The sequence below is a fragment of the Pleurodeles waltl genome, chromosome 9 (assembly GCF_031143425.1).
Source record: "Pleurodeles waltl isolate 20211129_DDA chromosome 9, aPleWal1.hap1.20221129, whole genome shotgun sequence".
NCBI lineage: Eukaryota > Metazoa > Chordata > Amphibia > Caudata > Salamandridae > Pleurodeles > Pleurodeles waltl.
This window is the reverse complement of record NC_090448.1, coordinates 885,257,539-885,284,528: the sequence shown is the minus strand read 5'-3', so window position 1 is coordinate 885,284,528 and position 26,990 is coordinate 885,257,539. Positions and strand designations below refer to the sequence as shown.

The following is a 26,990-nucleotide window of genomic DNA, read 5'->3' as shown; positions in this document are numbered from 1 at the left end:
AAAGGCAGCCATCTCTCCAGCTGAATCATCGAACTGAGACTGTGTGCCCATTGAATGCTAGGATGTACTGCACACGGTAGTAGCATCCCCGCCAATTCAACCTGCAGACAGATCGTCTTCCAGTAGATCCAGTACCAAACTTGGCAGCACACCTGAGCAGACATGAGAGTGCTGGGGCTCTGAATGATATCCTGCTATGGGACAGTGCTCTTCCGTGATCTGAGATTCATTCCTAATATGTGCTCAAACAGGACTAATGATTTGGGGTGCACTTCTTTTCCTCCCCACCAACCCATGCATTTAACTTCTTTAGACAGTGCGCTAACACCCCTCTCCAACTTTACTGTGCACTCAACTTTTACCTTCCTTATGTTTTTGCTTTTACTTCTACCATTGTATCGCCATGTCCCTGCCATCTGCCTCCAGCATGCTCATGCTGCTCCAGCATGCTACAAACATACACAATACCACTAATTTCCTTTTGTGCCTCACCTGGAACACCAACTACCATCTTCACAAAATTATACATGGGGCCATTCTCAAGAGGGCTAACAAGATGAGAGCAGATGTATTACTACTTCAAGAAACACACTTACAAGGCAACAACTGCAGATGCCTACAATGCTATGGGTTCACAAGGTCCTACCATGCTGGGTATCATTGAGGATCCCGGGGATATATTGTACAATGCATACCTGCCTCTATGGGTGGACCACGTCTGTAGCAACATGCTGGGACAATTCATATGGCTGGCAGGCACGTTCTGAGATCACCCTATTTGATCTGCTTATTGTATGCTCCACCTACTCACTCAGGTATTTATCTTGCAGGTCAGCGAGTCACTTCAATTGGCCCTATCAGTTCGTCCATTGATATAAATTGGCTCATACACGTAACGCTGGATAGAGCTAGTCCCACTTTCCTGACTGAACATCCTTGTACCCAATTTGAGTCCATTATCACAGCCCTGGGCCTGAGTGATGAGTGGCGCATACACAACCTTGACGTTGGGGGCTACATGTTCTTTTCAGGGTCACATCAATCGTTTTCTTGGATTAACTAATTTTTCTCTCAAACGCCTATTGCAATAAGATTATGAACACATTACACGACATTACACTCCTGTGGTCTATCTGACCATGCTTCCCTTGAAATTCAAATACGTAGCAACCACTCACCTTTGACATGGAGACTCAACTCGTGGTAGCTCACCAATCAGGCATTCATAGATAGCCTGAAGAATGCCTCTGCCCATTATTTTCAGACTATCGCGAGCTCGGTAGAATCCCCCGGGATACTCAGGGGGACATACGAGGTGGTTACCCATGGCACAGTTATTTTGAAGCAGACCTTCCAGTAAAAGGTCAAACTGAATAAAATCACCCTTCTGGAGAAAGCTGTCCAGAAGGCATAACACATGAACTACTTGACAAAATCTGATAGATCCCTCCATAACCTTAATCAGGCTACACTCAAACTTAAATAAATCCAACTTCATGACACAAAGAAGCAATGGAAGGCCTCCCAATGCTGCCACAAATACGGCAACAAATCACTACTTCATTGGTTGTGCCAAGACCAAAGCAAACTTCATTATATACTTAGCATCAAGGATGGCCAGGTTGTCCTTTGTCAGCCCCCTCCGGCATAGTAGCAACCTTTGCCAAGGACAATGAATTGCTAAACGCAGACTCCTCCCTGCTGAGACTTCTACACGACCATGTATCCACGATTCAGTTCCCATGACTTGCATACCAACTACATTAGACGAGCCAATCACACCAGAGAAAGTGGCACAAGCCATCCCCTAACTAGCTTCACGGAAATCTAGGGTCCCAATGATTTCCCTATGAAGTTTTTCAAATGTCAGTCTGACATTTTGACCTTGCCTCCTTAGGTGGGTTACAGGGAGGCCAGAAGAGTAAGTCCTCACTCTAACAATTTGGAGGAAAACCATATTACGTGCATATGGAAACCTGACCAACCTGGACATCCTAGCTTCTCCTGTAGGCCAATCTCACTAATTAATAGCAAAACCAAAATACGTGCTAAGCCTCTTGCTCTCAGACTGGTCACAGTGCTCATCGATCTAGTTTATAAATTCTAGAGTGGTTTCATGCCAAACTGCTCTATGCAACATAATTTTCATATATTATATACAATGTCATCACAATAGCTAAACAATTACAGAAAGCCCTTGCCATTCTTCAAATAGGCTTTTAAAAAGCCAGCCTTTCCTGGAGCTATTGTTCACCATAATGTGAATTTGGGCCTGTATACCGTGCATATGTTAAACTCCTCTACACCTCACCTAGAGCACGGGTTAAACTGGGGATCTGCTTTCTCTATCCTTCCCACTCCAAAAGGGCACAATACAAGAATGTCCCATATCACCCCTATTATTTCCTCTGGCAGCATTGCCTTTAGCGCACTAAATTAGAACAAATCCATACATCCGAGCGTTCGAATGGTCAGACACCAACGGAGGTGTCCCTATCTGCCGACTAGCTCCTTTTGTGTATAGCCCTTCCAAACCAATATAATGGAGACCCTATACATATTTGTGCACTACTCTGGCCTTAGGATCAGCTGGACTCAAACATGCCTCTTTCCCATAGGGAGATTCAACGCTATGGGCCTCATTACAACCCTGGCGGTCAAAGACCGCCAGGGCTGTTTTGGCGATTGTACTGCCAACAGGCTGGCGGTACAATCTTGCCTATTACGACCGCGGCTCAAGCGCCCCTGTCACACTGCCGGGATCGGCGGTTTACCGCCATGGTTGTCCCGGCGGTTTTCAGGGAATTACGAGTCCCCTTCCCTCCAGCCTGTCCATGGCAGTAGAGACCACCATGGAAAGGCTGGGGGGAAGGGGAGTCGCGGGCTCCTGGGGGCCCATGTACTTGGCATGGGCAGTGCAGGGGCCCCCAGGCACAGCCCCACACTGCTTTTCACTGTCTGCACAGCAGTCCGTGAAAAGCGTGATGGGTGCAGCTGCACCCGTTGCACGGCCGCAACACCTGCTGAGGTTGTAATGAGGGCTTATGTCTGCATGGCCGGAGTTGGTGGGCCTGACTATTGTCACCTTCATCTTCCATTCCCTGGGTGTAAATATTACTGATATGGTGATGAGGGGCAGTGCCCTCAATCTTGTACCACTATTGGCAGCCACCCTTAGAGTCATGCAGTGTTGGGCAACACTCCCCCGTCCATAACTGGTAGAATGGTACTGCTAAAAATGATTTCCCTGCCTCCATTGTACAAAATGACCCCTTTTACATACCGGACTCTTTCATTGCATCCTTCACCAATACACTTACTACGTTCATCTGGGGTAGGGGACCACATTGAGTGGTGTAAGTGTGGTAAGTCAGCATGATGGAGGCATTACGATGATCAATGTGAGCTCTATTGCATGATGTCTCACCCCCGACTGGATGAAGGGAAAATGCCCTCTCGAGTTTCACCAGCGATGGAGACTGTTCTAAGTCTATGAATGCTATTGCATACAAGACTCCGATGGGAGGAAAGGCTCACAGGTAAAACTTCATTTTGGGGTGCCCAAATCTCTGCTGTAGAAGTGTTTGACCTCGTCTCTGGGTCACATTGTTGGTCCCTCTTGCTTGAGATCCTTTGGGGATTTACAGCAGGAATTTGGTCTCGAGTTCTCCCAGTTTTTTAGATACCTCCAACTCAAATATGCTGTCAGGGCCTATGTGCATACCGTCTCTGACCTGGTTAAATTTAGCCCCTAAAATCACTATGTCCCAAATGCCCACTAAAGGGCACATCTCCACGGTCCATAAAATATTAATTATGGACCAGATTCCTTCCCTGCATTGAGGGTCAAGTGGGAGGCATACGTAGGCCCCCTTAAAAACTCTGAATTGGGTGCAGCGCTAATGGCCCCCGAGAGGGAGCAATTTCCGCTAGATATAGAGTGATGAAGTTTAAATTCTTACATCGCCTTTGCTGGACTTCCATATCACTTGTGGAAAATGCAAATATGCGAGTGCTCAACCTGCCTCAGGTTGAAGAGGGGGGAGTCCTTCTGCACACTTCTGGACAAGGCACGGTCCTTCGGCCATACTAGAGTGGAATACAAGATGCTCTGGGGGAGACACTAGGCCAATCGTTCAACCTCACTTTGAAAAGGGCCATGTTGAACATACTACTTGACGAAGGTTTAACCCATGCAAAAAAACACTGATATAGCTGGGCCTGGTAACAGGTAAATATGACATAGCTCAGCAAAAACCCACCTCTCCCTCTCTAGCAGCATGGGGGGCGAGTATGGAGATAAGCTGTGGGCTAGAGAAGGCTGTGTATCAATCACAGGAATGCCAGCGAAAGCATGAACTGTGTGGGGTGGATAGATGGCTAGAATTACCCAGATTTTTGCATAAAGTATTACACAGTCTTTTGTGTAAAGCTATGGTATCATCCCTGCCAGGGGTGGGGCAGTACATAAAGGCACGATTTACTGTAATATGTGAAATATGGATGTATAGGCAACAGTTTCTCAGTAAAGTTTCTTTGTTTCAAATTACTCTTGTAAAGTATGGACATGGAAAATCAATAAAAAGATATTTAAAAAATAGTTGCCATATCTTGGTACTCCTATGTCAATTTGTCCGTTCCTGTGCTGCAGATGGTGTTCTACATTGAAGCTTGTGAATCCGGGTCCATGATGAACAACTTGGCTGATAATATCAATGGTAAGTGAATTGTGAATCTGGCACCAATTTCAAGGCATTGCTTGATGCCACTACTTTGCCTGGATTGGGTTAACAGCTTTACTGGCAAATAGTCTAATAACTTGCATAATGATGTAGGTAAAATAGCTTATAAGTATATAAGAAATCTTACCCGTGATTATCCACACATCACTCAGCCCTCCTCTGCATAACTCCAAATTCAAGGCGCAGGCAGCAGCTGTGGGCCAATTGTTTTAACTCCGAATGCCTAAATAAAAGCTCTGAGTGATGTTATAATCAGGTGAAAGAACCTTCACCTTCTTGTCAGTGTACTGTTTGACATAATAGGGTGCACATATAAGTGAGTTTTTGCATACCCCACAGTTGTGCCTTAATTGCCTTAAAATGACTGTACAAATAAAATGTACATTAGCAAAATGATAATAGATCAATCTAGAAAGCGTGCTGGACAGATCTATCTGCTTGACTTGATGGCATTCTCAACTCCTCTTTTGCATCCATTGAAGCCTTTCTAGAATACTTGTTAAGATGATCTCCAGAAGCAGAAAGTATGACCACATATCGCCTATAGCAGAAGACCCTCACTGATACCCTCTAGAAGCCAGAATAAAATTGAAGCTGTTGGGTATCACATATCCCATTACCCTGGAGACACTTTTGAAATCTCGGTTGGTAACAAAATGCTGAGGAATATTGAAAAGTTTAAATTGGAAACCTAAGTTCCAGATCCAGCAAAGCTGCCACACAGTCCCTTTCGGAGCAGCCCCTTTATCTGGAAATTATTATGTGTTGATCCGGGATATTCTAATTATCCAAAGGACTGAAAAGGTACTTGTTTAATATCTACCTGGACTAGCCTTCTTCGCTTACTCCCAGATTTCCTCCCCTTTACCTAGGTTACCTTTCCTCTTTTAGCCTTCTCCTTCATTAGCCCCTACAATCCCCATTTATGTACAACCATCATCCATATTTGTGTCTTTCACCTCCTTCATTCTTCAAACTCTCCAAACATTCCCTCTCTTCCCCCCCTCACCCCTTGTCAGGTCCCTCCTTGTCTTTTGTTACCCTGCTCCTGGTCTTGTTTTCCTCCACCCTTGCGCTTTCCTCAAACCTAACTCCTGTAGTTACTTTGTCCTCCTTTGTCAGGGACGCTTTCCTCTCTGCTTTGAGTTTTTCACTTGTTCCCTGCGAAGGGCTGTAAGATATTATATTTGTTCATTCCGACCCCGTGGCAACAGAGACGGGTCCTTTCACACAGGAATTGGAACCCAACTAACCTTCCCAATGAGAATTTTGATAGTTTGGCCGTTGGTGCTTATCAGAGTTGTCTCAGCTGAAACATTCCAGTATTTCACCATGCACTCTGTGAGCACCCTTAGGTATTTGATGGCACTTAGCATCTCGTTACTTTTAATCAGTGTTTTGGCTGTGTGTTGCCTTGCCTCCTCCTGAAACAGAGTTTGCATTTGTAGATGAGGAAATGAATTAATGATGAGAAAACCCTGCTCCCTTACCGGGTAGGTTTCCAACCGGCCACCGTCTCACATGCACCCTCAATATATTCTAATTCTTGCGGCTTACTTGGGGCACTGACAGTTACGTTAGTCACAACTGGTAGCTGTACTGGCCACCACACTGGCCCCAGCCTGGCACTCAGCACTGGCCCGTTAAAGAGCACCAGTGAATGGTGACCTAACCACATGTCCTCACGAGGACACGCGTAGAATGATGTTTGGATTCAGACAATCACCAGGAGTCAGGTGGACGGGGACTTTGCTACGGGTACACACAGCAGCCTCAGCAGTACACGGGCATTGCAGGCTCCGGCACAGCGACACACACTTGAACCACAGTCCCTGCATTAGAGAGGCTGATGGGGGACAAACACTGAAACTTTGGCGCGGAGACGATGACAGAGGAAGACTGTGGGAACTAAGCAACAGGACATTGACCGAGGCTATGCTTGATACTTGGAAACCCTGAGACACCCGGGTGCAGTGCCTCGTATAATTGTACTTAAGTAAACTGAGATTTATTCTGCTTCTTGAACCAGACAGAATCAGTGGTGGTTACTGTCGTTTACCAGTGGTGCATCAGAGCCTTGTGTACTACTGCACTTCTCGTGGAAAATCAGGTTACACTTTACTTTCTGAACATAGCGCAGTCAGGCAGTCACATTTTAGACCAAGACTTGGTAGTAGCATTGGAACCCAGATACATTATGACCAGGGCCCCTGGAGTTATACGATGCTGCAGCGTTTGCTACATAGTTATTGATTTGCTGCATTTGGCCTCCATCTGCTGCATGATTTGCAAGTTTCTCCCACAGCAGTTGTTTCTTGTGCAAATGAATCAAAAGTTACAAAACAAAACAAGAACAAAAAGCGAATCCAGACAATTGAAGACCCTGATGACCTTTCTGTTGCTACATTCAGGTGTTAAACTGGTACTAATGAGATACATCTTTGCCTAGACAGTATTAGAAAGTGTTGAAATTACAAAATAAAATACTGCAAGATTGTGGTAATTTTATAATGCTTAATTTGTCTTTACTTGCCACATACCTTTATCAGCCCTGCTGCATAAATTGGCCCTTCATTGCTGCATTATTTCTAATGCCCGAGTGCGACTTAGTAATAATAGATTCAACTAAGGGCCTTATTTAGAGGTTGGCGGACAGGACTAGTCTGTCACAAACATGATGGATATCCCGTCTGCCGTATTACAATCCCATAATAACCTCTGGTGATCATAATACGGAGGAAGGGATATCTGTCACGTTTGTGGCGGAGTAACTTGTCAGTTAAACTCTAAATCAGGCCCTAAATGTCCAATCACGTGTGTAGCCTTTAAAAATAATAGGTCTAGCTATACATCGGAAATGTAGGACCACTAAAATACACTGTATAGCAAATAGAAGTTTGCAGCACTTACCGGGGATGAGACATAAACCCTTATCGTTCTACAGCCATTATGCAGTTAGGAATCAACCAAGAGCTAACCAAAATGACGCCTGTCCCCCAAACTGACGCCTGTCCCCCATTCATAAGTGATGAAGAAGAGACCAATTCCTATGATTTCTTTTTCAGTTTATGCCACAACGGCTGCAAACCCACACGAATCGTCATATGCCTGTTATTATGATGAAAAGAGAGATACATACCTGGGGGACCTGTACAGTGTCAGCTGGATGGAAGATTCTGATGTGGTGAGTTTAATATGCCAACGGTTGTACGCAGCTCCTTCGATTTCCGCTCATGTATTTGGGTGTGTGTGGGGTGAGGCGGTGAGGTAGGCGTCACCTGTCCCTCCACCCTTCTTAAAACACTTGCTACATCTGCCTACTGGTGGTGGTAATATGATTTCTTAGTTAGCCTTTAATATTTTGAATTACGTACTTTCCAATAGCTCGGGCATGCACATTGGTGAAGAAGCAGTCTTAACAATCCCATAGTGTTTTCATTAAACCAAAAGAAAACAGTACCTTAGTTTTGAGATAACATTTTAGAACTCATTTTGGAGTACGCAGTGTATAATTATGCAGAAGTCCGAAATTTAGTGATTGCAAAATTACAATAATATTGCTTTTTCCTGCCTTTTCTGCGGCAGTGACTTCACCCTGTAAACATATTTACCAATCTATTTTTTTATTAGAAGGTCACAGTGTTTCTTCTCTCTCTCTTTCTGCATTCTGTTTCTTGCACGGTGGGATATGGAGGCCTACTATTGTAAGAGTTTGACTTCCACAAGGCAAAGAAACCTAACCCTGCAATGAATGTTGCTTGCTTGTAACTTTACGTGTGGGGCTCTGAAGTCGGTGGCGGAAGGGTTTAGGGAATTACATTGCTTCTGTGGTACAGTAGGGCACTTGTGGTCCAAATTCCTGAAGGCCCCACTATTGGACTGGAGGTGAGCTGCAGACAAAAGAAAGGCAGGATTGAAAACAAGAGTGACTGCCAAGATAACAGGCTCTTGATGTGCCTCTTCTGTCCCAAATATTTCCAGTGGAGTCCCTGGAAATCACAAGCTGAATCTTTGGACTTTGTTCGAAGTGCACATTCATCAGAATCTTCCCTCAATGTGTCCCTTCTTCTTGGCATCCCACTAGTCTCCAATACCGCTGCCAGTTAAAGCCTTTCCTGTGCTGGTGGAGTGTGAGGGAGTAGGTCTTCACAGTCCTGTTCGGATGAAGAATATGCCTGTCCTCCTAAAGCAAAGCTCTATGGTAGGCCAGAAGACTGAACAGTTGTTGCGGTAAAGGAATATAGAATGGAAAGCAGCTACCAAAGTCTGTATCTGGAGCCAGTGCACAGGAAGCAGGCTAATTCTCCCTGTTGCATCTCATGGAGTGCATTGTCCCTTTTAATCAGAACAATGGAGACTCAGTAAAGGTGCACCCCTCATGCTTGCAGAAAATCTGGAAAATAGGGAAAAAGATGCAGAGCATAAGAGGTCACCACCCCAACTCTGCTCAAGGTAATTGCCATCACTAATGTAAAGTAAGTGAACACGTTCTGGAACATAGTACAACCGCGCTCTGAAGAAGAAAGGGATGTAAAACCTTAGAATGAGTGCTGTTTCCAATCCCTTAGTTGTATATAAACGATTTTCAAAGTGTGGTTTATGCCATTTCTCTTAACTACCTGGTGTAAACATGTTTCCATCAATGAGCCGAGTAACTCCACCACCGTTGGATTATGGTTTCGTAAAGAGACCTTCGTGTACTTAGCAGTGACAGTAAATGTGGTACTGTAGTACATGCTGGCACAGTGATGGTGTATTTTATAGTGTCAAACTGTTCTCATATCTAACTAATGGCCGCGGGCCACGGAGGTACACGTCCACGAGTTTGCAGAAGACCCTCAGGTCATGGTCAGTTTCTCCAATTGCCCGCAGTAGCTCCTACCGACCAATCATGCATTATTTGCCAGCATTTAAGATTGGATGAGTCAAAACCGCTTCCATTTCAGCTATCCGGATATAGTTTTAGGCAACTGCAGAAGGCACATCTGTGAATTTCACATATGAATAATGTTCTAGTCCAGTAAGGCAGTAGATAAAATAAGTCAGTCTAATAACATTAACATTTCTTTATTGTCCCAAATTTCTTTAAAAGGTCCAGCTGGTTTTACCTGGACCTTATAGGGCAATTATTGGTTGAAAGTTTGATTACTGCAGCTGCCATGATAATGGGGACACCGTAGACTACATTGATATGAGAGGAATCATCGAACCATGACCCAGCAGCATTGCACCCAATTTATGCAAACATCATCGTTTACTAGTGTGCAGAGTCAATTTTGAAATATTGACAAATTGTCATAAATCTATCTACAGCTCTGAAACTATTTGAAAAGTAAACTGAGTTTCTAATCCCTCAGGAAATCTTCAAGCCAAGGACAGGTTCCTCCTTTCGTTGTCCCCAATAAACGGCCCCAGATCAGAAGGCAGATTAGTCTGTTCATCCCATAAAATAATTAAGTTGATGCACACAACCTTGTTGAAAATTAACACCATCCTCCATTTCAGGGAACCAACTAAAACCTTATTGGTTTAGTTTTTTAATATTGTACACATTTTTTAGTGTTCTGATTCCTTTTTTTCGTTTAGTTTTGCATATTTAAGAATTTTGAGTAATATGAACCAGAAGGTAGAGTGCAGTATAGCAATTTGAGGATGATTTCTAATACTGAGAAATGAGATATTATTCTTGCTTTGGAGAAATACTGAAAACATTTCTGCTAAGTTTAAAGGAAAGAACAGTCATGTTGGAAAGGTAAGAATCAGCAGTAGTGTTCTGATTTAGTGGGTTAGCTAACAAAGTGGTAAGCTGTGATTGCTTTATACATTTTGGGTGGGAGGTTTCATATCGGGTCTGCACAACAAACTGCCCTGGATCCAGAGAAACAGAAGTGGTTTGCAACGTAGAAATAATAAAAAAAATATATTGATGGCTGTCGTTGACTGCCAGGCTCTATGTGAGTGTCCCTTTCCCAGCCTAAAACATTTTCTGGTTATTCTGTTTAATAATAATGTGACATTGAAATCATATTATGTGACTCTCTGATTAACTCTGTGTTCTGCAGCACACCCCTTGTGTGTCTGATGGTCAAGAACAACACAGGCTTTACAATGTTTAATTAGCTATATGCCAATAACCTGGTCCGTTTATTGTTTTCAGGAGGACTTGAAGAAAGAATCCTTGCACAAGCAATTCCAGCTTGTGAAGAAGCACACAAACACCAGCCACGTGATGCAGTATGGCAATAAAGTGAGTGCTCATGGCCAGCAAGAAAGCTGCTGCTTCATAAGCATTGCAGAAGTCGTTCTAAAGTTCGAATCTGACAAATAAAACTAATAAAATGCATTGGCTACCAGCAGAATTGCCAGTGGTAAGGATTGATGCAGAATGTCCACCCATCTCTTTTTTTCTGTCTGAGGCCCTGTAAACTAGTGGGCAATACATGATGTGGATCCGGAGCTCATTGTGTCGTGGGTGCTGAAGGTGCACTTTAGTTAGGAGATCCAACCAGGCCAAGAATCTCTGGTATTGTTTCTTTTAGTGGCTGGATTGCTACTTTTGGAGTGGTGAAAAGGTACATTTTTATATGGCAGTTCCCCATCTGTGGTAGCACTGAGAACCTGAGAAACCAAAGGAAAGGATAAATACCCTGGCGAATTTATAGGGTCAGGAATTGGGAAAGCATTTCCATTTACAACTTTTTGCTTGGTGAGGAGACCACTGTTTTTATTATCAGCTTGTTCGTGGTTTATGAAAAAACACTCGTTTTGTAACCAGCAAGGCGGCTGCTTTGGATTCATAACAAGGGAGAGGGTATTGTGGGTTTTTGGTTTGGTTACGTGACTTAAACACATCTTCTTAGGTCTGTGGGAAGCAGTGAGGCTTTAAGAGGTGTGAGGCCACTGCTGTGGATGCCACTGCACCATGAGCTGCTTCATAAATCTTTTTCAAGTGAACGGCTGCATATACTGTGCCATGAACATACATCCACTCATGTGAATAGACATCTCCCATCACCTGCCTCCAAAGTAATTTCTTATTTTAAGTGGAGTAGACCTTCTCATGTTTTATCAAAGCACAACTAGAAAAATATTTTTAAATTAAGATTGAATTATTTTTAGCATTTGCAATTTGTGACTTAATAAATGGAAATAGTGGAACAAGGTACCCTAGATATTCTGAGACAGTTACAAGTTGTTACACGAGTACAGAGTTTTTTTTTTTTTTTTTTTAGAAAAAACGTTTCCCATTTTCTCATTTCGACAATGTAGTTCAGTAAACACACTTTTATAATTACCATTTCCATGTACTCTTCTTCAGTCATCTCTGTATGCTAAGATAAGTAAGCGATCTCTAATTAAACAATTTTCTAACCAAGGTGCATGTATTTGCTGCTGTGTGCAACAGAACGTGCTTTTTGTTTTTCTCATTGATTATCTAAGGAGCGTTGGGACTCTAAGCGGCATGAACAACTGTGACTGCATCAGGGTCTGCTTGTTGTAGGGTTAGTTTTCTGTTCTTACACTTGTTTTTATTTTTGTAAATGTAATATTCCTCTTCTCTCCTGGGCTCAAGCAGTGTTCCGGTGGGAGGCTGGGGGAGGGGGTTGTTCTTCGTTCATGATACTTTACTATGAAGAGCTTGACTTTCTCATGCAGTCCATTTCAACACTGCTCTTAAAGGTTAATGGTTAAGGGTGTATAGGAAGCTGGCTCTGTATATACTATATCAAAATGAGATAAAGTGTGCACAGAGTGCAGGGGTTCCCCAGAAGGCTTGACAGAGGCAATAATAGATAATACTAATGCTCTATTTGTGGTAGTGTGGTCGAGCAGTTAGGCTCATCAGAGGGTAGTGTGAAGCATGTGTTGTACACACACAAGCAATAAGTGAAAACACACACTCAATGACATCTCCAGACCAATAGGTTTTTATATAGAAAAATATTATTTTGTTAATTTATTTCTACAACCACAAGATTCATTTAGCAGGTAAGTACATTAAATGAAAAGTACTTTGCATAGTAATACTTAGAACTTTGAATGTAATCAACAATGTACACAGTTTTCTTTAAAATGGCATAAAAGCTATTTTAAAGGTGGACACTGCAACTTTCAACAGTTCCTGAGGGCGGTAAGTAAAGAACAGTTTTTGAGGTAAGTAATAAACTTACGGGTTCAATCTCCGGGGCGTAGGTATCCCACTGTTGGGAGTTCAAGATAACCCCAGCAACACAGGGCCGGTTAGGTGCAGAGGTCAAACAGGACCCAACGTAACGTGGGCCCCTATGGAGAAAGGGGGTACTCCGGTTCCAGTCTGCTTGCAGGTAAGTACCCGCATCGTCGGAGGGTAGACCAGGGAGTTTAAAGGAGCACTGGAGGGGCCCCAAGTATACACAAAAACCACACCCTCAGCGGCACAGGGGTGGCTGGGTGCAGTGTGCAAACAGAGCGTCGGGTTCTCCATAGAACTCTATGGAGGGACCCGGGGGTCACTTAGGTGCTGCAGGCAGGGCACAGGGGGGCTTCTCTGGCAAGCCACCGACTAGGCACGGGTGAGTTCCGCCTTCTGGTCGTTGCTGCACCAGTGGTCGGTTTCTCTCAGGCCAGGGGGCTACGGGTGCAGTGTTTCTCCAGGCGCCGGATATCTTCGTCCCTGGCAGCCGCAGTCAGGGGGGTCCTCGGGATTCCCTCTGCAGGCGCCGTCGTTGGGATCTGGAGACGTCAGCCCAGGGTGATCCTCTCTGGCTAGTTGGCTTCTCTGGACACGGGCCGGGGGCATCGAGTGCAGAGTAGTATGGACTCACGTTTCTAGAGTGAGGTGAGAGTCTCTTTAAAGATGGTTTCTTTGTCTTCTTGTTGGAGAGGTCCGCTGTCCACAGAAGTTTCTTGGACCTCGGTGATGCAGGCAGGCCCCCAGGGGTCGCTGGTCCTGCAGAACGCGTTGTTTCTTCTTTTGCAGCTTTTTGAAGCAGGACACAGGCCGGTAGGGCTGGGGTCGAGTCAGTTGTTGTCTCCTACTCTTCTCTGCTGGGTTTTCAGCTCAGCAGTCCTTCTTCTTTCTTGAGGTTGTCAGGAATCTGAAGAGCTGGGTTCAGGGTCGCCCCCAAATACTAAATGTAGGGGTGTGTTAGGGTCCGGGGCAGTAGCCAATAGCTTCTGTATCTGAGGGTGGCTACACCCCTCTTGTGACCACTCCCACTGGGATGGGGGGCACATCCCTATCCCTATTGGTCCTAATCCTCTAAAGCAAGATGGAGGATTTCTCAAGGAGGGTGGTCACTTCAGCTCTGGACACCTTAGGGGTCATCCTGGCTGAGGGGGTGACTCCTCCTTGTTTATCTCATTATCCCTCTGGACGTGCCGCCAAAAGTGGGGGCTCGTCCAGGGGGTGGGCATCTCCACTGGCTGGAGTGCCCTGGGGCACTGTAACACCAGGCCTGAGCCTTTGAGGCTCACCACCAGGTGTTACAGTCCCTGCAGGGGGAGGTGTGAAGCACCTCCACCCAGGACAGGCTTTGTTTCTGACCACAGATTGCACAAAGGCACTCACCCCATGTGGTCATAAACTGGTGTGGAAGTGGCAGGCTGGCATAGAGCGGTCAGCCTTACACTAGCAGTAGGGTTAACATACAGGGGGCATCTCTAACATGCCCTCTGTGTGCATTTTTCAGTAAATTCCACACTGGCATCAGTGTGGGTTTATTGTGCTGAAAAGTTTGATACCAAACTTCCCAGTATTCAGTGTAGCCATTATGGTGCTGTGGAGTTCGTAATGACAAACTCCCAGACCATATAATCAGTATGGCTACCCTGCACTTACAATGTCTAAGAATTGACTTATACACTGTAGGGGCATAGTGCTCATGCAGATATGCCCTCACTTGTGGTATAGTGCACCCTGCCTTAGGGCTGTAAGGCCTGCTAGAGGGGTGACTTACTTATGCCACAGGTTGGTGGCCATGGCACTCTGAGGGGAGTGCCATGTCGACTTTGTCTTTTCTCTGCATTAGCACACACAAGCTGCAAGGCAGTGTGTACGTACTGAATGAGGGGCCCCTCAGGGTGGCATAATACATGCTGCAGCCTTTAGGAACCTTCCCTGGCCACAGGGCCCTTGGTACCAGGGGTACCTTTTACAGAGGGATTAACTGTGTGCCGGGGCTGTGCCAATTGTGGAAACAAAGGTACAGTTTTAGGGAAAGAACACTGGTCATGGGCCTGGTTAGCAGGGCCCCAGCACACTTCCAATCAAAGCTGGCATCAACACTAGGCAAAACGTTGGGGTGATCATGCCAACAGTGGCATTTTCCTACAAGGTGGACCCATCTTTGCCATCCAATGCATTGTAATATTTTCTTTTGTAAGTAGAAGTTCAAGATCCAACAATTTTTTGCCCACCTTTAAAATTTTTAGGGTGTGATCCCTTTCTCAGAACCCATTAATCAGTTGTATTGTAATCTTTACGTCCTGTTACCTGTGTGAGTACCCACATGATCTCATGCCATCAGAGTGCATGTCCACATCATGCGTTTACCTGTGTCTCCCTGCAGCATGGGCAACTTGTAGGCGCTGCTCCATACATCTCACCAGTCATTAGAGTGGCCATGTATGTTCCATGTAATATATTGAACTGAATACTTTTTTATATTTGGTGTGGCCTGGTGCCTTCTGTGGGATGCCATTTTTCTCCCCTTGCTACATGAATTCTCTTTCTACATCTGGTCCCCACTTGGTTTTTCAACCATGTCAGTGTTGCTCCTGCCACTCCATTGGGGCTTGCTGCAGCCACATTATTAGCTTTCTCGCATTTCCCATATTTTATATTGCTTATGTATATTCGTGCTCTGGGGTTTCTAGTTCCCCTGTTTCTTGTGTATTAAATATTCTTTTAACCATGGCTCCGTGTTTTAGGAATTTTCCTTGGAGGATACCAATCGCCTCTGTCAGATCCTCAGATGTAGCTAGTTCACTGTCCATCAAGAGGTCTGCTAACTTAATGATTACTGCCATCTCTGAGTGTTGATGTTTTCTTGTTGAGTCGTAGCCCAGTTCTTCAGGAAGTCCCATCAAAGGAAATGCTATTGCATATTGCATACTTCTCCTGTCCTTGGCCGTCTCGTACCAATCTGGGAGGGGTGCTCTGTATTTTCGCTTTTGGCAATTGCAGCTTATATTGTGATTTTTTTATTCCTAGTCGTCTTCTAACTCAGCACTCACCTGAGATATATTGCATCTGTCTACCTACCGGGTCTGCCACTGTGTTTGGGCTGACAGCCTGTAAAGTTCAAAGTCTGGGCCCCCAGTTCCGCCTCGATCTATCAGCAGTCTCAACTTTCCAAATGGCACCTTATGCCTACTCGCGTTTCAAATCAAGGCTCAACATAGTATATTTAATTCCTTAAAGATCTTCAAGGGAATCACCATTTGGGGATCGCTGAAGTAGAACAGAAGTTGAGGAAACTGCTGTTTTTGAGAGGACAATCTTCTCTGCCACTGAGAGCAGCAAAGTCTTCCAAAGGAAGCCTGCAGTCTCAGAGCTGAGATAGAGCCCAATATATTGCCGTAAAGAAAATCTGTTTCTGTGTGATATAGTCTCCGTCCTAAGTACATGAATGTTTTCACTACCCATTTCATTCCTTCCCCTCTCAACTAACTGCATCCTGCCTTCGTCCTGTACAGAGTGGGTTGCAATATAGTTTTAACCAATTTATCTCCAGTCCTGATCTTTGATTTATAATAGCATATCATCAGCTTTTTTGGGATACTATATGAATATAAGAATGCTGTTCTCGAAGGGTTTCTCTCTTTGCTGTACCTCATCGCTTAGTTTAGCAGCAGCGCGTCCCTCTGGAGGGGCAAAGAGCACTGGGGCCACTGGGCATATCCTTCTCCTTCTTCTGGGAACACTCTAGGGGGCTGATATTACTTCTCCTGTGCGAACACAGGGTTAGTGTACAGTGGTGAGATCTACCTTATATTTCCTCCCAGTTCGAACATCTTGAGTACCAAAACAGATACTGCCAGCTTAGGGAATCTAAGATTTTTTTTTCCAGATCTCGAGCCAGCACTACTGAATTTGGTTAATCAGTAAGGCTTCATCCATAACTTGAAACAAGCCTCTTTTATTCAATGAAGATTAACCCATTTTGGTCAGATTGAAATACCATGTGCACGCGTGGCAACATTTCACCAAGGATTTTATAATATGTATTCAGTATGACTAGCAGTTGGTATGATGCTCTTTCCAGAGGCTGTTGTCTGGGGACCACCGGAAGAAATATCAAAATTATCAGTGCCTGACCTTTGTGGGGGTGAGGGGTGCAAGTGGCCCTTCTCAAACATGTGTGACAAGCCTAGGAGCTAGATGGTTCCACGCATGTTTTGTATAACTCTCGTGGGAGTATGTTACTGGTATTTTCCCTGCCAAGATAGGTCTTTTAATTTCCGCAGCCAGTGTTGCTAACTCCACTCTCTCCAATGTTCCTTGCTCTATATGCGGGAGCCTTACCTCTCACAGGTACCTTTCTATTTCTTCTTGGGGTATCTGTTTCTCCCTTTGTACAACCTGGTGTAGTATTCATTAACTGCCTTATGTATCCCTTGCTGTGTGCTCGCTAACCCCTTGTTCATCTTTTAATGCCGTCAACAGCTCTGCCTTTTCTTCAGGTCTGATCCCCCATGCCGGCAATTTGCCAGCCTTATACCTCTCCATTTTTCATCATGGATGCTGGATAGACCATGCAATTTTGCATTTCTAATATGGTGGCATATTACTCTTAAGCCCAGGTTGATTTTCAACTCCTGATCCAACAGTCTTCTAGTTCCCGTAGTGTTCTGAATACAATGTCCATTAACTTCAGTCTTGAATATTTCTAATTCTGTGAGCAGTGATGAAGCAGTGCCTTGTAATCTCTGAAATAATGATCAATGGGTTCCTCAATAGCAGTACAGATGACTGTGGCCTCCAGCATTATTCTCTCCATTCATCATGTTGGGATCCGTCCCACTCGTCTTCCCCACTTGATACTAGTGTAAAGGGGGTTATGGTGAGAGAATGTCCTCCACAAATATTCTGTGCCACACTGAAACCTGGAACATACTACATGATCTAAGTTTACCAGCAGATCATGTACAAGTGAATAAAATGAGTATTCCTTATCGAGGGATATCTATCCCACTATATATCCACTGGATTACAGTTACGGATCCATTGCCTCAAGAGTTTTGCTATTTCATTTGTGCTTGGATTAGTGGAGGGTGTGTTGTGTGCCAGTTTAGAACTATCATACTACTGAATTCCCTGCTCAATAGGAATGGGAGGTTAGTCCACCTCACTATTTGCTGTTGCTGTTTTTTTAATACATTAGGGGAATAAAAAACATAGACTTACGAGGAGTACGAGTATACCATCTAGTCTACTGACTGTGAACACATATCTGCCCTCCTTGTTAATCAGCGACATTTCCATTACACAATTGCCATGGGTCATCCAAATCACTGCTCCCAAGCATATTATGAGTAACTCATTGCATATATTTGCCCTCTCCATCTAGGTTGAAGGTGTTGCCCTCCTACTGTGGTAAAGTGGGATTCATGTAGAAGAACTAAACCAAGTCCCCACTTGTGAATTTTGTACCTCTTATCCAGAGTGCTCACACCCCGGGCAATCCAGGTGATGATGGTGTAAGCCTTTTATTCATCAGATTTCCACCCTTGTAGTCCAACGCAATTTGTGTGTGTCTCTCGCAGTATCTCCTGCCCGCCTCTATCTATTTCCACCTTTCCTCCTCTCCAAGACGAAACTTCTTCCAACTGAAACTTAGTAAAACCCTCTTACTTCTATTTCCACCTATCATCATGTGTTACTGTTGGGGATTCCAGCCCTAGTTTCCGCCTCCCAACGATTATAACTGGATTTGCATATTCATTCTATCCCCCACATCACATCCCAGGGTAACTTGTGTCAGTATTGATTCTATCCCGTCCACATTCAATAACTATAGTCCCCCATGTCTTTTTAAAATGAAACAGTCATACATTCTACAAATATAGACTTAGTGGAAATATACGTTCGCCCGTAACAAGGATTGACTATTAAAAACTTAATGGAGATGTACAGCAGCACGATAAAACTGAAAAACATATATAACCCCAAACGGATACGCTATGTAGAAGATATATGTTGAATTATCCTTTTTGTATGTATTTTTTCAGACAATCTCCCAAATGAAAGTGATGGCGTTCCAGGGATCCGGAAGTAAATCTGCTCTGCCTATGTCACTGCTGCCAGTGAAGCAACTAGACCTCATCCCCAGTCCCGATGTTCCCCTTGCCATCATGAAGAGAAAATTCATGGCCACGAATGATCGTTACAAGGCGATGGCCATCCTGACAGAGATGAAGGCACACCTTGAGGTAACAGTGTGCAAAGAAAATCAACTCGAGCAATTTTGTTTGTCTCAAACAACCATATAAATCATTTTGTGTGGTGACTGCTGTATCACTGTGCTTGGTCAAATCTTCCCACTACACAATCTAAAATGAACTCTTCTAGGAATTAATCCTTACCTAGAAAAACCCACAGTCGCTAACATCTCAGTAACTAATGTTACTGTGGTAATGCAGTGTTTCTGTTTTTGGGGTTATTTCCAGTGACCTGTGGTGTGTGAATTCTATAATTCTCTCCTTGTACATTGCCTAGAGTTTGCCTTGAGGCAGGAGCTGCTGCTGTGTTTATTCTTTGGCAGCTGCATTTCTCAAGGTGGTGTTTATTTGTGTATGAGGTTTTTTTCAGTTCATGTGACAGCAGTTGTCCAAAACATGTTTGTGATGTTACCTTTAAAATGTTGGGAGCAGGCTGACTGGGAATTTCAGTGAGAGAGTAAAAGTGGAAACTAGCAGGTCATGTAGGCCTGACTACTGTAGCTGGTTACCTGACTAGGATCTCTGTGGTTGAAGATCCTAGGCTAGAAGTTGTTCTTTAGTATTTCCAAGGCCCTCTCTTTACTTAGCATGAGGGGGACTCCGGGTATGTAACAGGTACTATTATTTCTGGGCAGCAGTGTGTTTAAGTTAAAGACTGCAGAAGCAGGAGTGTTAAGTTTTCGTCCTGGCTTCTTCACTTTACCAACGAATAGGACCCTAAGCTGTCCTCAAGTTCTATTTTTTTTTTTTTTTTTTTTTTACTAAAACTCGGTGTGGTTGTTTATTTCAACGTGAAATCTACATTTATCATTAAACTTTGTTTCATTGTTTCAGGCAAAGCAGTTAATTGCAGAGACCATGAAGAAGATTGTGCACTCTGTAACGGGGTCGGATGATCGCGCCCAGCAGATTCTGACGGAGAGACTGGTCATCAATGAACGCAAGTGTTACAGGGCGGCTGTGGAGCACTTCAAAACCCGCTGCTTCAACTGGCACTCTCCTACCGTGAGCACCTTCTGGCTTTTATCTAGAGTCTCGAGTGTCCACCCGTGAGCTCCACTTGGAGCATCCTCTGTTCCGGGGTCTTCCGCTGTCCCTGTGAAAGCTCCGCCTACACGTGGCACTCACCACGCCTGTGTCACCCTGCAGGTCCATCACCTTCTCTTGGGGGAGTTTACAGTCTGCGGTCCCCAAAGTTTTATGTCTGCCGCCCCAAGCCCAGACACTGGTTTGTTCCACCATCCATTCTGCCTCAGGGACACAGTTCTCTCGCAGCCCCTGAAGAAAAATGATCCCTTTGGGCAACCATACTTGCTGCAACTCCATATCCAGACCGCACTTTTCAATATCTAGACATCAGATCTGTACCTATTGTTGTTAGGTATTAAGTACACCAACATGGCCGACCAATGCTTTGGTAATGTTTTGCCTTTGTGACGGCGGACTGACTACTTTGAACTCTGATAAGTACTCAGCAGTATTCTGTGAGTAACTGTGCTGCTTTGAATTCAGAGGAACTGTCGTAAAGAAAGTATTTTCCCATTACTTCTCATTACCCTAGTAGCCTTTTGCAGTATGAAAACTGTGGAGGGGGGAGGTGGAAGTGTGCTGTGTAAGTGCAGGAAATATATAACGTAATCAAAGTCTCTCCTTCCTTTTACAGTATGAATATGCCCTGAGACACCTCTATGCTCTTGTCAATCTTTGTGAGGGACGCTACCCCGTTGAAAAGTACGTACTTGTGTATTAGCTTCTAAATACTGAGCATCGGTAAAGTATGCATGAGCGCAGAACTGTGCTATTTTTTTTTTAAGTTTGACTTACGCAGTTTTGTAAATACCCCTACTGCACTATGCTGTCCACAGATCATGTATCCCTTTTCTTGACTGCCTCGTTATATATTGTTCCTGTGTAGCTTTTTATCCTCTTATCCTTAAGTATTGAACTGACTGTGTGCACAATACGATCTTTGTCCAGAGTTTGCTAAACGGCATGGCCATCAAAATCTGGCGGTTCTGGAGGTTTTGGCGAATGCGACTACTTTGTAAGCAGGAGTTGTATTGCCCAGAAGGGTTAAGGGGAGGCGGTGGGTTGTGAGTGTTCTCTTTAGGGGCTTGTGAATTGCTGTTTTTATCTGGGATCGGCTGGACAAATTCTGGAGGGAACAGGTAAACCGAAAGTACATCAGGTTGAAGCAGTAGCGAGGTGTGATGAATGTTAAACAGTATCTGGAATTGCAGGGCGATGGACAAATGGGGAGGGGACAGATTTACTATTGTTCCACACAACACCGAAGAGCAAGACAACTTGCTGACTGCGTTGCTTGAAAGGGGGAGAGCAGAAATGTGCCATATCTACTAAGATAAGATATATTTCTGCTCTCTGTCTGCACTGGCAGGATTGTTTTAGTGAAGGAAGGGAAGCCTTTGTTTACAAAACCAATCTTTAAAAGCATATTCCTCTTTCTATGTGTGCTGCAGCACGGAGTTCACATGGATAGAGAAAGTAACAAGGAAAACTAAAGATATTTATTGTCATGGCTGGGTCTGAGAGGTGCACCTTATTGACGCGGTCCCAGGGTTCGGACCTTAGTAAATCTGGGATTGTGTCAAAAACCATGGGTGGATGCATGGGAACACCCATACTCCATCTATAGAATTCCTCCCTGCTGCAAGGCAGATCTGTGTTGAGCTACTGTGGTCCCCAACAACGGCCTGCCCCACTGGGTCTCCAGACCACCAGACAGCTGCATCAGCAATTGACCCAGTGTCTTTTCCTGGAGTACTGCCAGTGCTCTTTACAGAGTGTCCTTCCAGAATACTCGTGGATTTGCTTGTGTTGCACGTCCACTGTATGGTTAATAAACTATGCTGATGACTTCACAGTGACCTTTGATAAAATGCATTCATCACTCTGGTCAGTGGGATTAGGTGAAATGTAACTATTGCATGACTGATGATTGCTACATAGTGAATTTTAATTAATTGCATCCAGTGAACCTTGGCGAATTTGATGTATCCCTGGTTCCCAGAAAATCAGATAAACAGTACAAAGGGTGTTTGGCCACCATGTGTCCTATTTATTCTGTTAATCAGTGTCACCAGATAGGTCAGCCTACCATGTCCCATGCACCTGGACGCTTCATGACTATGCACTGCCCGTGGGAACATGTTATCTTTTCACTCTTGCATCACCCTACGTGTCTCCTACCTTTATCATAGGAATGTTTCCCCCATCCACTACACTTCTCCTTGCCCACGGTCACAGACCTACTTTGTTCCTCTATGCTAGTGCTTTCATCCTAAACACCTCCCCCACATAGCACCAAGCTCACTTCACTAGCTATATTCCTAGGCATCCCATCAAACCCGCTTCCCGAACACCTCATTCTTTCTACACTGTGTTAAAAGAGGGTATTAACAAAATGTAAAGTTAAATGAAAAATAAAAGAACATTTTAATTAAAGTAAAGTAAGAAATCTAAAAATAGTTCTAAAAATTCAGTGTTACTAAGGGTCAAAATAATAACTCCAGACAAGTAGGAGGATCTTGTACAAGCAGTATGTTTATTTTGAAAGCATTTCTCATAACATCTCTGGTCAGTAAAATATGTAATGCACCACATCCAGAAAGAAAACTCCAATAGGTGAACATAAGCATATATGTGTGCCTTTCAGTGGCTTTATTTTTGGGCACCTCTTAGACTTTCCGTGATTAAGGGAATTGTACATCGATCCCATTTCTAATGAGAGCGTATGAATGGAGCTTTCCAGTGGCCAGGATATCCTCTGATGCAGTTCAGTTAGTGGGCTTCGTGGCCTTCTGTAGTATCATTAAGTAAGTCTTTGTGTGGATTTTTGCATTTTGCCATTATGTTTATGTTAGTGTTTTGTGTTTTACTATAATATATTTATTCCCCGTTTTTTTGGCGTAAGGGCTTGTCGCGCAGCATTAAATCTATTTGAATCTAATTGGTTTGTCGTTTTGAAGGTGCTGTTTTCAGGTTTCACAGATCTATATGGGCCTACTTAATGTGACACTCTTTAAATTATTACTTTGCATTATGTGCTTTGAACTCTATATGGAAGTATGTAACTAAGCGACGTTAATTCCCCTGTTTGGTTTAGGGCTGGTAATTTCTGGAAGCTAATTCTAGGCTTTTTGCTAGTCTTCCCCTACTTGTTTGTCATGTTATCCAAAACATGAAATAGATTTCAGAAACTATTATCAGCAGCATGCTTAGTTTGCAGTTGAACACAGCAGCAGTTACTAGCTTTCCTAAGAGGTTTGTTTCATAATTAGGAGACACATCCTTCTATTTTATCGAGTTTTACAGTTCTTGCTTGTATAAAAGACTTTACCTTTAAACATATGTCACAAGCGTTATTTGGAATTTTTCATTTCTTTGTTATAGAACTTGTAGGATATGTTTGCATGTATGTGGCAGGCATATGGTGCACACCAGGCAGAAAGACAGCAGAGCAGTGTGCAGGGTCGGTGGCAGAGAGTGACAACCATAGAGAGGCTGATTCTAAGTGGGGATGCCAGGATCTGAGAAGGGAGGCGAGCGATTTATTGTTTTGGAGGAATCTGGGGGATATAGAAAGAGAATTATATCATCTGCCTAAGCATCTTCGGCACCTTTCCACTTTTATACATTGTATGAAGAAGCATAACTAATACTAATGTGCGGTTCAAAGGTCTTCAACAAAGAAACGGTGAGAGAGGCATTCTTGCTTAATACTTGTGCTACGTAAAATGGTAGAGTAGTTAAACTATTTGTAAAGATTGAGAGGCTATGAACATTAGCAAAAACGAACTGACAAATCCTGAATCGTTCCACCCCTTTCCTGACAAATTTCTTAGATACCATTTCAAAGACGTTTTGATATCCATGATCACGGATACAGATGTCGCTAGAGGCACGGGTTATGACTTCCCAATCTCCCTCTTTCAAACTCTGCTAGAAATGGGTAAATAATTGTTGGTATTACTCTTTCCCAAAGTTAGGGCAGTTTATTTGTATGCATGTTGCTGTTGTGAGTTAGAAGCAAGAAGCAAGGTAGGTCTAAATTTGAGATGTATTGGTGATCTTTGTCAGGTTTTGGGATAACTTAAGAAGTTGTCTCTCTCAATCTTTGGTTCAGTAACCCTTTATACGGACTTAGATGTTCAGAGTTTCGGTGATTTTGTTATTAGTATTCTTGTCTAAATAAAGTAGTCTTTCAACTACAGCAAAATGGCTATGAAGTAGGCCTTGTATAATCCTACTTTTGTTTAATTCCTTATATGATATGATGTACGATGTGTTGGCCTCCTGCTGTGTGGGATGACCAAGGCAGCTGTTGTTCCAGTCTTTGACTGTACCAATGGTACAGGTGATGAGAAAAGTTGAATCTAAGCTCCCAGGGTGCTGTCTGTTTTGTGAGGAAGGAATTTTAGACACTCACATTGGAGGGTTGAAGGTGTCCTGCCAAAGGGAACTTAAAAAAAAAGCCTGATTTTTAACCTGCTAGCACTCTTGCTAGTTAATTCCACTTTGATTTGTTCCTTTGACCCTGAAGAGTGTACACCATATGTAAAGCTGGGTCGAAATTTCAAAATAGAAACCCCCTCATGGGACTGTGTGTCCATGCAGTCTTCTCGCTCCTTGCTGACCTGTGCTTCCTGTCACTTACAACGACTCTGACTTTTAAAAGACCAGTGGTGACCAAACTGTGACAGTTACCATATACACATTTAGGCGTAATGCAACTGCAGTGCACTTTGGGAACAACTTTGGACTTCAGCTATGCAGAAAACGTTTTCCCCGGCTACCACAAGAGCGGAGTAGTAAGCAGAAGTGAACCTGCTGACGTTTTGTGTCTCTTGGGTCAGCTGTCTAGTTTCAGGTCCTCCTTGAGGGTTGGAGATATTAGTCACAAGGGAGGAGAGGCTCTTTGTGATGAGTCGCTGTTGGGCGGGCGTGGGGGAGAAACCCCACAAAATCTAATCATTTAGAGGGGCTTGGGGGCATTATGCGTTGTAAAATAACTGGGGAGTTGCACTGAGAACCTGATTGACAGATGTTTTGCCATCTCTCTTGCAGAATTCAGCAGGCCATGAACATGGAGTGCCTGCAGTGGAACTGAATCCGAACATGCAGCCGTGTTTCCGTGATCTGGGGATCAAAATTCCTGTGCCCCGGAATAAGTACTGCTCCTTAGACCGCGTGCCAGTAATCCTAAATGAAGCCTGTTACCCAAGTCTCCCTGAACTCCGGGAAGTTGGTGCTTAATCGCCCTGACGTAGCTCTCACCTGGAATGACAATATATACATTAGATCTCACTGCAATGGCTCAACTTTCTCCAGACACCCCTGAAATGTAGCTACATATATCGCAAATGATGAATCAGTTCCAGATAGGATAAAATATGCAACCTAGACAATACCTTCCAGCAACGAATGTTCCGAACTTGGGGTGCCTGAAATTAATCCACTGACCGCAACCTCTGCACTTAGATGATTTTTTTGTACTGGACTGAAATGTGTTCCTTTGCACTACTGATTTCAGCTTTGCTACGACTTGGAATAATGTGATTTCCAGTAGGCACTTTTCAAACGAACATGCTGCTTTACTGTTTTTTTTTGTTTTTTTTAACATCAAAACAGCTTTTGGGCATCCAGGTTTTTACAAACGTGTGCCTTCTGGTCTTTTTTTTAACCTGCTAGCACTCTTGCTAGTTAATTCCACTTTGATTTTTAAACCTAGGTAGACCAGGGTTTTATCCTTCTTAAAACAGTGTTGGCCTTAGCCTTGAAAAAGAGGACTGTGTCCCTTGTAAAGGCATTTTTAGTTTAGTAAATGATTATGCAGATGTAAAAACATGGTTCTGACTCGTGAAGCTCTGGCTTCATCCTAAAGCTTTAAATCCGATGCAGCCGTCAAGCACCCACTGTTGCACTGACACAAGAATGTCCCATGTGATGTTGTGAAATTTATGATAACAAATGACCTACGCTTTAAAGGTGAAAGGCAGTGAAATAAAGGCTGTTTCTGAAATCTGTTAGTATGCAGTTTTTTTTTCAGCCGGAACGTTTAAAGTAACTCTTTATAAAGTAACACAATGGCGCTGTGCACTAAGGCCCATATTTATACTTTTTGACGCACAACTGCGCCAACGCAGTTGTGCGTCAAAAATTTTAACGCCGGCTAACGCCATTCCAAAGCGCCATGCGGGCGCCTTATTTATTGAATGACGTTAGCCGGCGCTGCGGACTGGTGTGCGCCAAAAAAAATGACTCACACCAGGCAGCGCCGGCGTAGGGGAAAATGGAGCTTGGGCGTCAAAAAATGGGGCAAGTCAGGTCTGAGGAAAAATTTTGGCCTCAACCCAATTTGCGCCATTTTTTTTTACGCCCAACCCCCATTGAAATGACTCCTGTCTTAGCAAAGACAGGAGTCATGCCCCCTTGCCCAATGGCCATGCCCAGGGGACTAATGTCCCCTGGGCATGGTCATTGGGCATAGTGGCATGTAGGGGGGCACAAATCAGGCCCCCCCTTTGCCACAAAAAAAATACGAAAAAAAAAACTTACCAGAACTTACCTTAACATCCCTGGGATGGGTCCCTCCATCCTTGGGTGTCCTCCTGGGGTGGGCAAGGGAGGCAGAGGGTGTCCCTGGGGGCATGGGAGGGCACCTCTGGGCTCCTTCTGAGCCCACAGGTCCCTTAACGCCTGCCCTGACCCAGGCGTTAAAAAACGGCGCCCATCAGGCTGGGCGCTGTTTTTTAAGGCCTGCCCCCTTCTGTGCGTCAAAATGACATCACAGTATAAATAAGG

General features: G+C 44.0%; 1 protein-coding gene across 2 annotated transcripts in view; it reads left to right on the top strand.

The window, feature by feature from the left end:
* LGMN (legumain) overlaps positions 1 to 26,208 on the top strand; it is a 95,070-nt gene extending 68,862 nt beyond the window's left edge. For both annotated transcript variants that reach the window (XM_069208210.1, XM_069208211.1), the window contains exons 8-14: positions 4,652 to 4,718; positions 7,808 to 7,926; positions 10,900 to 10,989; positions 18,957 to 19,157; positions 20,001 to 20,171; positions 20,830 to 20,897; positions 25,254 to 26,208. In XM_069208210.1, coding sequence (XP_069064311.1) covers positions 4,652 to 4,718; positions 7,808 to 7,926; positions 10,900 to 10,989; positions 18,957 to 19,157; positions 20,001 to 20,171; positions 20,830 to 20,897; positions 25,254 to 25,296 — 759 coding nt within the window. In that variant the 3' untranslated portion in view covers positions 25,297 to 26,208. The remainder of the gene's footprint in view (positions 1 to 4,651; positions 4,719 to 7,807; positions 7,927 to 10,899; positions 10,990 to 18,956; positions 19,158 to 20,000; positions 20,172 to 20,829; positions 20,898 to 25,253) is intronic.
* The last annotated feature ends 782 nt before the right edge of the window (positions 26,209 to 26,990 follow it).